This window comes from Clavelina lepadiformis, chromosome 2 (genome assembly GCF_947623445.1).
Source record: "Clavelina lepadiformis chromosome 2, kaClaLepa1.1, whole genome shotgun sequence".
In the NCBI taxonomy this organism is placed as follows: Eukaryota; Metazoa; Chordata; class Ascidiacea; order Aplousobranchia; family Clavelinidae; genus Clavelina; species Clavelina lepadiformis.
The window spans coordinates 13,340,590-13,353,422 of NC_135241.1; the positions used below are offsets into that span (position 1 = coordinate 13,340,590).

The 12,833-nt window shown below is 36.4% G+C and overlaps 1 protein-coding gene across 1 annotated transcript in view; it reads left to right on the forward strand.

Annotated features, from left to right (window-relative positions):
• The window catches only part of LOC143445123 (cytoplasmic dynein 1 heavy chain 1-like), a 160,868-nt gene extending 159,277 nt beyond the window's left edge, over positions 1–1,591 (forward strand). Inside the window, exon 90 of the mRNA XM_076944003.1 lies at positions 1,305–1,591. Coding sequence (XP_076800118.1) covers positions 1,305–1,427 — 123 coding nt within the window. The 3' untranslated portion in view covers positions 1,428–1,591. The remainder of the gene's footprint in view (positions 1–1,304) is intronic.
• The last annotated feature ends 11,242 nt before the right edge of the window (positions 1,592–12,833 follow it).

Sequence of the window (12,833 nt, forward strand, 5' to 3'; positions counted from 1 at the left end):
CATGGGAGAGTTTCTCAATTAAAAAATCTTCATAAATTTTGTTTTCATAATGATATTTGCACAATTTCAGTCCTTTAAAGTTATCTGTAGTGAATGTTGTTTTTTTATATCTTGGGCAATTTTTAGTGTTATCTTTTAAGGCAAATTTGGTGTACTCATTAAACGTAAATGCATGTGCTCTGTTGTTATTGTCTCAAAAAGTCATGTTGTTTCACCAATGTAAGCAATGCCCGTGTTGAACGGGCATATGAAATGATACACCAATTTTCACCGCCCAGAATGCGCAGAGTGCAGACGTTGTATGTTATTATGCTAAAACCCGCTTTAAACTCCTTGAAATAATAAATAAAATGTATTTTCATATTTATATGTAATTGAAAATTTTTGTACATAATTTTAAACGCCATACAATCCCCTATTATCCTCTTTTATATGTTTTCCTATATGTCATTACCGATAACTTTCGTTTTAAGTAGTTTTAAACAAGATGATATAATATACCAAAAATGACAGTCATACTTGCGTGTCTTTAAGGCAAATACTAGTGCTAGCATCACTAATCTAAACTTGTTAAGTTAGGCTTAAGTAACACAGTATATTCCTGTTACGCACTGCAGTACGCTTTAACCATATTTATTTCCGGTTGCCCGGACAATTTATTCATATTGAGTCTAAGCAGCGGCACCATGCACAATGTGACGTCACACTCTGTCAAATGGCTTGTTATAGCGCCCAATTTGCATTTTTTTCCGAAATGTTTTTGGCAATACAGTTACTGTTTAACCACTACGTGTTGTATTGAAAAAATCTTTTTCGGGTATACTAAGTGACAACTTTTCTTGGATTCAAATTCAGCTTGCTTTTGCACTTACCTTTCACTTACCTACCCCTCACTTACCTTCACTGCACTTGTGAAGCCCTGTAGCAAGACATTGCCCTCTGAGCACCCGTATGAGTTCAACTTGTTCAATTGGTGCTTACACTATTTGAAATCACCTTATTGTCACTTTGAAATTTTTGTCAGGTGCTTTAATGCGTTTGTGAACACAAACAGCTTGCATGGACTATTACCCATTTATCAATGCATATTTTTAGAGAAAAATTGAATATCGACTAAAAATGAATTGAAACAAAAATCTCGGTAAAACAATTGTCCCTGTAATTATAGAAGGTTATTGTAATATCATAATATCACTGTGTTTGACAATAGCTTTCATTTGCAGTATTCTGTTCATAACTTTAAAGAAACGTTACAATATTGATGACTACTTTGTAGAAGTGATATCAAATAAATTTGTTTTTAGATCTCTCTTCCTGTTTATCGCAATGGTATGAGATCTGATCTTCTTTTTACTCTCGAGTTTGCCGTGGTTGGAGATAGAATGAGTTTTTATGAACGAGGTGTCGCACTTCTGAGTGGAGAATAGGATCATTTCTGCTGAAAGTTTGCGGATGGTTCATTTAAACATGGCACCATTCAGACAAACTGCTATAGCTGTAATTTAAGTATAATTGTGAGCGATTAATGTAGTAAAATTGTACATATTTTTCGTTGATGTAATCGTAGAAATAAAATGTTGGGTGCATGTTTTATGCTCTAGTGCTCCAGAGTAGTTCATTTAAGTTCCAGTTGGTGGTGATACGCAATCAGACGTGAGATGTTCCAGGAGAGAATTTTTTCTATCACAATAATACCTCTGAACTTAAACGCCCAAAATTCAAATAATTCGGCATCTAAATAATTTTTATTACAAACTTTACTACCAAAGTGACGAATACTTTACATGGATTGATTGCAGGGATACGATGACTTGCGTTTAATGTAATCTGTATTCAACTGACCAATGTCCAAAAAGTTTAAAACAATTGAATGGAAGATACATATATAACAAACAAGTTACTAACTGGCTAACAATTGATCAATTGAAGAACCACTGAAAAACAATTTATTTACATTTTAGAATAACTGAAGTACAACCAAATAAATTAGTTTAACAAGTTACATACAATTGAAGAACTGCATAACAATTTTGAATTGAAAATCAACCAACAGAGAACAACTAATTAACTACTTTAAAAAATGTTTAGCAACTGTAAATTATTACCAATTTGCCATGTGATTAAGATCATAGCATCTGGTTGCGTAATGCAACCCACTTTCATTTTTGTGCATCGTTGTACAGTCTTATGGATTTTGAAGTAGCCTTGAACTATGCTATGTAACCCGCGCAGACTTACTGCCTTTTTCAAATAAGGTATGGATTTGCTCCAATCTGCTCGTCTATCTTAATAAGATTCACTGCAACTAACCAGAAGGAGTGTTCATAATTTTCTATTCGATAAGTTATCTTTTCTCGTTTTTACAAACACCAAAAAGTTGCAACGTTGATGTAAGAATTCGTAACATTAATTGACGTTGTATATTAACTTTTATACCGCCTTTCCGTGGTGCATAAACTTGCAAAACGAGTATAATTACAGTACTTGTTTCCCGCCCATGCAATAGTCTCGTGTAGTGTTATAACTTATAATCACTTGTTACACCACATTTCGCATCATGTACAGTATACGGTTTAACATATTTCATGTTTGCGGAACAGGTTGTCATTCGGACAACCTGTTCCGTAAACATGTTATCCACCTTGCACTCATTACACTAAGTGACTAAGATAACCTCATAAGTGTCATTTTATTTTGTAAACATGTTATCTACATTGCATTTTGAACTCGCCGAATTCGTAATAACCCCAATGTCATTGACAACCTAATTGCTAAGCATGTTTATCTGCACGATTGACCCCGCAGTAACCGGATTGTCATTCTAAAAATAGACAGTTTTGCCTGTGTTCGGTACCGGTACGTTTCGTACAGCGAATCGTGTTGCAAGTGCTTTTTTTGCCGATATTTTGACCAAGGTAATTAATACTGTAAGTCAAAACATATCTAAACTCACTCTTTTCGGCTGTATTGGACATTTTTACACTGGCACTAAGTGTTAATTAAAATGAAGTTTTAAAAACATACCTTTCAAAACTTTGAAGTAATTATTTTAAATGTACTGGGACCGACCTATATTGGTACAGTAATTCGGTACTATGGAACCGCGGTACTGCCTACCTCTGACTAAAACGATGTAGTGGTGTCCAAAGAGACCTAAGGCTTCGTTCTTTTTGGTGGTTTTTCTTTCATTTTCCTTTCGGGCTATAACGGCGACTTGTTTGCGTTGCTTGCCAGACCTAAACGGTATTGTCCACACCCAAAATCCATAGCGCCCGTAGAATTATAGTGAATTATTCATTCATTGTTCTGCTTCGAGAATTTCTTCAAACTGGGTGCTTTGAGACTTTTTAAAACTCTGCCGTAATTTCTTTAGCAATAGACCGCCAACTACAATTTGTTTCTCGATCGTTTACTGACTCGCAATTTTATGGTCCGCAACACTTGCGTCTACAGAAGATTGCCTTGTGGCGTTCGTGATAAATTAATAATTGCAATAATTTATACAAATTGGCATTTGCATGAGTTTTTGTATTTTCTCCAGTTTAGATAATGCAATGTTTGCAAAGCTGCGTAGTCTTGCTAAGCTCTTATTCAAACAAGGAATTCTAAACCGACATATTGGACGCAGATTGAAGTATTTCAAGTAGCATTGTATTTTACCGTGTAATGTTTGAAGGTACTTGGTCAGGGTTTCGGTATAATAGAAGATGTAACATAGCTTGTACGTAGCAATGTATTGTTTCCTAGTAATCTGTATTCAAAGCGTAGTTCCAAATTGACATGTGACGTAGTTAAGTGTGTCAAGTGGTTTTCTGTACACGATGTAAATCGATTGAATTCTTTGTGATAAAAGCTTAAATTGGAACATTTGACAAGTAGATACGTTTTGACTGTATGGCTAATTGGCAAGCGCTCATTGGTCAATACTGAATATAAAAGCAAATGTTTGGTTTAAATCGCTCTTTTAGACATTCTCTTCCTTCTGAGTTATTTCCTTTGAATTGAAGTTATTACTAAGATATTGGGAATTGGAAGCATGGTGTAAATATTGCTATTTCGATACAACTTATTCGGACAATATAACAATTAGACTTTATGAAGTTGGTGTTGATTTAAGAAGCAATATAGAGACAGTAAACGCAACGGAGTCAAAAACAATTATCTCGGAGTCTAACAGTAAGACTTGGCTTGGCCTTGGGCCAGCCTATAAGTAAATCCTAACATCACACCATCATTTCCCCATAGCCTGTTCCCAGATAATATTTGGATGTTTGCTCGAAACAATGTAAAATCAAGTCTTTCAAATGTCCAATTTTATACAAACTTCAAAAGAAATTACTTCACATAATTTTAGATGTTTTTCAGACAACAACTTAATAACGAATGTCGTTCCAAAACAATAATATCCTTAAAATCTCCACATTCTCCAAATCTACGTTATCGCCTGTGTTAAATAAGATAACGCGTTCAAATTCCATTATTATAAAGTTGGTTATAAAACAAAGCCCTAAAGTTAAAGCCTGCATTGTGCCAACCTCTACAGTGAACCTCTGTAGAATCTTATTACCTTCTTGCAAACATATTGCGAAAAACTTGTTGCGTTCTTTTTTTTCTATATTAGGTATGACGTTACTGAATTTGCTTGTGTTTTATCTTAAATATAAATCAATACCACACCTTCTGCTAATTGCAGAAGTAGTGTTAATTATAAGCGATATTATCATTAGCAAATGCAAATTTTGCTAATTTCCTTTTTCCTTCCTAGAATATGAAGCTGATAAATTTTGTAAGCATATGTGCTGTAAGTAATTTTGAATGTGTACTGCGCTACTGGACGTATAACAGTAACATCTGTCAATGTTACATGCCAGCTTTGCAGCTTTTATCATTTCCTAGTCGAGCGACATGAATGGTGAATTTGATGTTGTTTCGCGGCTAAACTTCCATACTGACGAATCTCATCTGAGGACGTGAATATATAATTGCTGGTTAGTAGTTGACCTAGTGTTACATCGTAAATCGCCATTATATTTCACCAGGTTGGACTGGTTTGTTATCGCTTGGTTACGTTCGTAGTTAGAATCGTGCTGTGAAACGTACTGTGGTCTGTTGAAAATCCTTTATTGAGCGCTCATTTAAGCTATATAAAGATCATACCAAGCCGGTATTTTGTCAGATTTTTTAAGTTTATCCGTTAACTAACAACGACCTGGTAGTTAGTGCATTTTATCATTTATATGCACATCTTATCTTATACAAACAATGTAGAAAATGTTTAGCTATTATACGATAATATTGGATTGAAGATTACGTTTTACATTTATTGTATTTATATGCTGTTATCAGATTGTATTTTGGTCAGCTTTTGTATATACTGTATATTTGGTGATGATTATCACCTTTTTTGAGTATTTGTTAATTTCTTAACGGTCAGTATTCATCCTACACGTGTTCATTTTCACATTTGTGTATGTAGTCATCGAAGAACATTGGTCATTGTTAAATTTTAATCGTGGGTGGTGCGAAAAACGTTCAGTAAGCGTATGCGATATTTATTTGGGTAATTGCTACAAATAATAGGTTATTCTGGAGAGTGAACCTCGCGTATTCACTTGTTACCTAAAGTTAGACAGGCTCTAGTTCAGGGGTTCTTAAAGTATGGGTCGCGACCCAAACATGGGTCGCGGAGGGTCAGAAAATGGGTCGCGACATAGTGACATAGGTGGGTCGCGACATAGGTTAATATAATATAATATAGGTCTATAGGACATTAAAATGGGTCGCGACATAGGTTTGGGTCGTGAGGTGATCATGAAACTCAGATTTGGGTCGCGCTCAAAAAAGTTTAAGAACCGCTGCTCTAGTTGATAGGGTTACCATATTTTCGTGGCCTAAAATCCGGACACTCTTTAGTGCCCACTAGCGGTTTTTAAAATGAACACATTGTCTGTCAATATGACGTCACACTAGCAATGCTTTGCCTATCCATTGTATACCGGAGTGGATTTTGAACATAGTGTCGTCATTCACTAGGCTTTTGGGCCATCTCTGATTTGACCTCTGGTCAGGCATACTATATTTTTGTGCTTAAAGAACGGGAAGCTTCAGAGCAACGAGCCTTATCAGACAAATGTGGTTCATATTTTACTAGGAGTATGAAACTATTTTGGATTCCTATCGTCAGGGACAACTAAAGTAGTAAGACACCAAGAATAACTAAAATAATGCATTTTACTTGGAAACAAAACAATGTTCAAGCATTTGTAAATTTACATAATCGTCCAATCATACTTTTCTGTAGACAATACTTTCTTCAAGAAGTCTTTATTCGACTTTAATTTCTCATAAAAATCACAGCAGGAAACGTCCGTGTTAATTTCGCAGGTGATAAGGGCTTACAAATTCAAATGTTTTTTTACAGAAGGAAATGCAAACAAGTACCGGTACGAAATAAGTTCTTTCAATAACCTAACTGTAAAAAGATCACCTTCTCCTTCTAGCCTATTATTACTGAACTAGCAAATGCGCTAACAATCAACTCACTACTGGACCAATTACCCGCTAGAATGACGTAACAATAACTTTCACATTTAACACAAAGAAACAAGAACACGCATCGAGCATTGTTCTTCAGCAAGTTGGCTAAACAGACCTATCACAGTGTGCTAATATTCGTGTAGTGTGGGGCAATGCTGGCTCACTAAATGCCAAAGCGGGACTTTTGGTTGACTAACCGGGACGCCGGGACAAAGCCTTAAAAAGCGGGACTGTCCCGGCTAAAACGGGACGTATGGTAAGCCTATCTAGTTCTGACCAGCAGTGTGTTTCCTGGATCTGGAAGACGCTGTTTCCATTGTCTTGGAACTTGTGATGTCGTAATTACGTATCTGTTATTTATCGTTCTGTTATTGCACAACGTTATATTTCCTATAAATCATTCTCAGCTCACAACATAATTATTATCCAACTGAACAATAGTTGATTGACAACTAGTTTCGTCCACATGTTTCTCCATTGCATTATGAGATTTGCGATTTCAAAATACCCTCTGTGTGATTAACGACTTAATCAGTTAACATGTCTTCTGCACGATTAATAAATAATCGCATTGTTGTTTTAAAAATAGATAGTGTTGATTGACAACTCCTTTACCTTCATTTAAGATTCCATTGTTTGAGTTAACACTTACTATAAATCTTCCAGGCCAAAATATTTCCTGTTTATTAAGAGTATCGCGCCCCAACATAGAACTTGTATCTTTATTGCTTCATTCAGTGTATAATGTATATACTGTATGTACCATTGCATGCTATCATTTTGAGACAGTAATAACAATTTTGAAGAGGAAGTTCATATCTGTTCTGAGATCAATCTCCTTGAGAGATTAAGTAATGTAAAGAGATGCACTTGTCGATAATTAGGTACTTAAAACCCTTTTTCCTATAGTCGGTGAAAATGTTGTACTTTCTTGTATTTGTCTAAAGTAATAATGAAAAGTATTAAAGGTGTCATTAATCAGATTCTCAGTGTTTAAGGTGCATAAATTATTCGACTGAAGTGTATGAATTCCAGACAGTATTCGCGGCATTCTGATTGTTCTTAAGAGTCAGATCGCAATATAATAAAATATTTTGTAATACATTAACCATAGTGTATTACAGATCTGTCGTGTCTGAGTTTTCGACCTTGGGTTTATAGAAGTTGGAATGGTAATGGTATGTTACTGTCCTGGAATTATCTAAAGCCAAAGACTTTAATTGTCCATTAAAAACTCTTTTTTGTCTTTGAACTTTTAACTTCTTTGTTTATGCTATCGCTCCAATGCTTCTTCTAGCCAGGGAAACATTGATAAAATTCCAATTCTTATCTTCCCAAAAATATAATCGTATTAATTACATATTAGAAGAATTTCACTCCAACTTATTTGCAAATGTTTTCCAAACCAGAAACCTTTCCCTAACCCAAAAGTTTATTTTGTCTTGTTCAGTCGATAAATAGTACATACTTTATATGTGTCATAACCTAGTACTAATCCACACGAATGCAGCACGTCATAGAAAGATACAAGCCGGGACAAAGCATAGATATCTTATATATAACTACGAGATATCCAACTACCTTGCACTTGTGCTTTAAGAAGTGAAGCCAGTATGGGTCCGCCATTTTGTCAACATGTGCGTCCAGAAACGCTTTGGCGCATATGTGTGGAATGCAACATATGAAAGGACTATGTGAGATTGGCAAATATTTATAAATTTGAAAGATGGTTTTTTGATGCAGACGATGCTAAGCATTATTCCTGAAGCTCAATTGCGTAGTTCAAACGGTGTTTGACGTTTAAACACAGGCTGAATACATATAGGTTTAAAAGATTCTTACCGCGTAAACAGGTCACCTGAACGGGAAACTATTCCCATGGATGGAGTTAATTTTAGTGGGGTTTTTCTTCTTCCATCCAGACACACAGGTCGGTTCCATCTTGACGGTGACAGAACGCTTATGTCCTGCCAAACTACCAGCGTAACTTTTGTTTCTATATTAAATGTGATTAAATTATGTGTTTTTTGTGTTAAATTATGTTTTAATAATGTGTTTATAATTTCGGTTTGGTGGCCCTGCTGACGCCAATATCTTTTTTACATCCTCTGAGTGGTCCGTAATGCACGTTTTTGCCCTCGATGCCTTGTCACATTTTTCCTGTTCAATTTGTGGAAATGATTGTTGATAACTACTAATAAGTTTGCGACCACATGCGTCAGCACAATTTTTTCGTCCTCTTCATTGAAGACGAAAAATAAAATGAATGAATGAACAGCCTAGATACTGGAATCGCCCGTACCGTACCGGTATCATTAGCGAACAGTTTGTGCGAATGGTAGGACGTTTCTGGCGATAAATTGTGGAAAGTAATTTTTTGTTTGACCTACTTGCTTGAAATTTTAAATGTTCGTGAAAGATTGCTAGACTACCGGCAATTTGCAAAAATGTCATGGTGGAGTAAGCCTATAAATTTTTTGAATTTATGCATTGGACAATTTGTTTTGGTGCAAAACAGCTTCCAGATGGGAAAGTTTGCCAAGTGTTCGGATGTTAAAATTAAATGTACGCAAGACGGCTATTGTTTCGTCTTGTTGCGAGGAGGTTTCTCACCTAAAACAGCAAACCTTTTCCATCTGGAAAAGCAGACTGGCACACCGATTGGTTAAAATTGCCATGCAATAAACGGCACTTGCTGGTGGTGATCAATTGGTGAAAAAGGTCACACTATATATATATATATATATATATACTGCTTGGAATGGGAAGGCAATGGCCACGGCCATCATCATTGTTAACATCTACTGGTATTCCATTTATTATTATTAGCCTATTACTGTCAGTAATGTTATAGCGGTCAATATGTGGTCAAATGAATTCATATCATAAGCAAATTGAATGAAGTTTTAAAGATTTTACAAAAAAACCAACTTCTTATCATGCATAATGTTAAAATAATTCAATTGTAAGTTTATTTGTTTTATTAAATCAGAAAGATTTATGAATCTTATGTAATTCTAACTTGCATTTTAATTAACACAAGATTAAAACAAGATTAAAATCACTACAAGGTGTTGCAGGATGAATATAAGGGCTAAGAGGAATGGATTCGTAATGTGCGACAGTGCAAGGAGTAAGGTGCGTTTTTTGGCGTGCGCAAATGTGTCTGCGACGTAGGAGCTGTTGACCATAGTTTCTTTGTCTTAGTGAGGCTTGTCGCATTTGCTTCTTAAGAAAGTTGGCATCAGACAGAGTTGAACATCGACTGAAGATCAATAAAAGAGTCAATAGTCAGGGAGTTCGTTGAGGATTTTCTCGTAGTCAGGTACGTTGTAGTTGGTGGGTATAGGCGATAAAAGTAAGTTGGGTTGATGCACCTGCTCATGCCCCCGTGCGATAAAGCATAGTTCTGATAAAGAACAGTGTATCCCAGAACTCGGAAGACAAAACATCTTGCTGGTCGAAACGATTCCAGCAAATGTACTCCCGGTAAGACAAATTTGATTGTGGCCATTTTCATCGCGATACTTGATGAGAGGATGTTGGCTAAATGCGTTTTTGTATGCAAGTGACGGTAAGACGGTACCGTTGATAGTATGGCATGCAGCTCTTGGGTAGTGCTGGATGCCAAATCTCCAAGGCTGAAATCCATGATTTGATGTCCAAGAGTGGTAGTGAATATCTCAGTAGTGAAGATCTTCCAAACTGCTTTGTAAAGTGTGCCGATGTGTAAAGTGTACATTGCCAGTTGGCAATGTAAGAACTTGTTCTCTTCGTTGAAAGTAGTGAGAACTTTGGAAATAAGATCGTCCTGTTGCGTGTCAAAGGTTGCAAGAAGTCGCGAAAATTGAGTGTGTGGCGTTTGAGGAGATACAGGCCTTGGCAGGCTGGAACGAAAAAAAGTTTTTCCAGCTTTGAACATTGGTGATAACGAAAGACGAAGTTGTTATTGAAGTGAATATGATTGCCATAGCAGTTTTTCGTACGTGTGGAATATTTCCTCCAACGAAGCACCGAGATCCCTTGGTCAGGTAAGGAAACTCTATATAAAGACGTAAAGTTGTAATGGAGTAGCATCTAATGCGACCGAAGAGGCTTGGTGGGAGGGCAGTCAACATGCGAAGGTAGTCGCCATATAAACATACGATTGCCCGTTAACCAGTAACCACGCTTGATTGAGCACGATGCAAAAGATCCAAGAGAAGGCCTCATTGTGTCGGTGACGTAATTATAGTAGATGGTAGTGTGAAACAGAAAGTTGTTGCTTACTTTCCCAAAAGCTGAAGTCAACCAAACGAACTTATAATGGACAGCATTGCGAGTGGAGTACGCAACAGGGTTAGACATGTGACGTAACTTTAGTTTCATTCTAAGATGAACATTCTTGTTTGTAAGGTGAGTGTACGTAGAAGATACCGGCCGATTTTTGATAACTTCCAATAAAAAGAAATTAGTTTTTCAGGGCGTCATCTGTGAGGTGCAACTTGTTGCAGGAATATTCTGGAGATGAAGATCTGGAGCAAACGCGGTAGCAGTGCAGTTGTGTATAGAGAAGGGTGTTTTCTTTTAGCGATGAATGTAGTCATCAAAGGTATATAATCCAAAAGAATGCCAACGTTGACAAAATAGAAACAGTTGCGAGTCCAGGTAAAGATTCACTGGAGCGGCTGATTTAAACTCAAGGAAGCACGTAAGTAGCGAACAATAGAACATGCTGAATTCTAATCAGAGAACCGTTTCGGTGGAATGCTTTTGCGACCAGTACAAGAAGTCTTGACAGCGACAGAAGAGGTTGCGGCGTTGTCATCGTCGTCATCGCCGTCATCGCCGTCAGAAACTAAACTACTTTGAGCTGGAGTCATTGCTGTAGTTGTTGTTAAATTGACTTGTTTACAACTTTACAAGAACAGAGTTAGCAGTATCAGCCACATTGAAATAGGTCGGGTACTTTCACCAGAAATAAATAACTGGCAATAACAGCCACATGGAGGGAAGCACGTCGGGATCTCTCACCAAAATGAACAACTACTTTTTACTTATTAGGGTATTTTAAATTAATTTACTTATTGAATTATCTGACTCTATTTTTGCGTGCGGTTAGAATACTCTAAATTTTAGTCGGCCGAAAGGTTTTAATATTACAACAGACATAGCTCACAAGAAAAAGGTTATAAGTTATTACACTGGCCAACAAAAAAATTTTGGCATGGAAGGTAAGAACGATTTTAGAGTATATCAGGGGCGCTGAGCTCGAAAATGCCATTAGTTTGTAAGATATTAACGAATTTCGATATTTTTGGTACCTTTTAAATTTGAAGCTACGTTGCATTTTATCTTAAGGAACAGCCTACATTAAATGTTTTACTAAGTCTATCTGCACTAAAACCACAAGAATGAGCAAAAGCTGAGACACAATGCGATTTGCTAAGTGAAGAAGAGCTGCATAAATCTATTCTTTTCCATATATTCAACACAAAAAATGCCCCATTTATTCGTATTTACATCAGATTCTCCTAACATATTGCAAATTGTGAGACTAAGCTGCCAATACCACATTAAAACTTGAAGTGAACAATAAATAGCAGTAATTTGGTAATAACAAACCAAGTATGCCTAAGCCTACACAAGAAAGACGACAATTTTTAAAAACATACAAAATGAACAAGCAATCAATTTTTTTCATTTTCATCATCAGAGTATTCAAAGCAAAACACTTTACGAAGAAATATATCTATCTCAGGAATCAGGATGTGCATTAATGAAGTTCCTAGATGCACACTAGTTATTTACTCAATTTAGCTTGAAGTCATCTGCAGGAAAGTCCTCTTGTACGACTTTCGCCTGTAGTCTTGTTGTGGACAGCTTCGAATTAGGCACCAGCAGTAATCTGCCATCATGTGAGTATCCCATCTACCTTGATATCTCTTTTCCATTAATTTGATATTTTGGTGAAACCTTTCACCTTGTTCCTCACTCCTATTTCCGAGGTTTTCAGGGAAGCGATCCTAGTGACTGAATAGATAGTGAACTTTTATGCTCATCCTTCATCCAAGAGCTTGAACGTTCATTAGCATCACTTCTACGAGATAGAACATAGTTGCTTGCTTTTGTGTTTCCAAGATATCCCTTTACAACTGCAACGAAAGAGTGCCAGGCTGCCTTCCCAACTTCAGTCATATGTGACGGAAAAACTTGATCTTTAATTAATTTTCGTATTTGTGGCCCATCAAAAATTCCTGCTTTCAGCTTTTCAATACTAAGACAAGGAAATACTTTGCACAGGTAACCAAAACAAG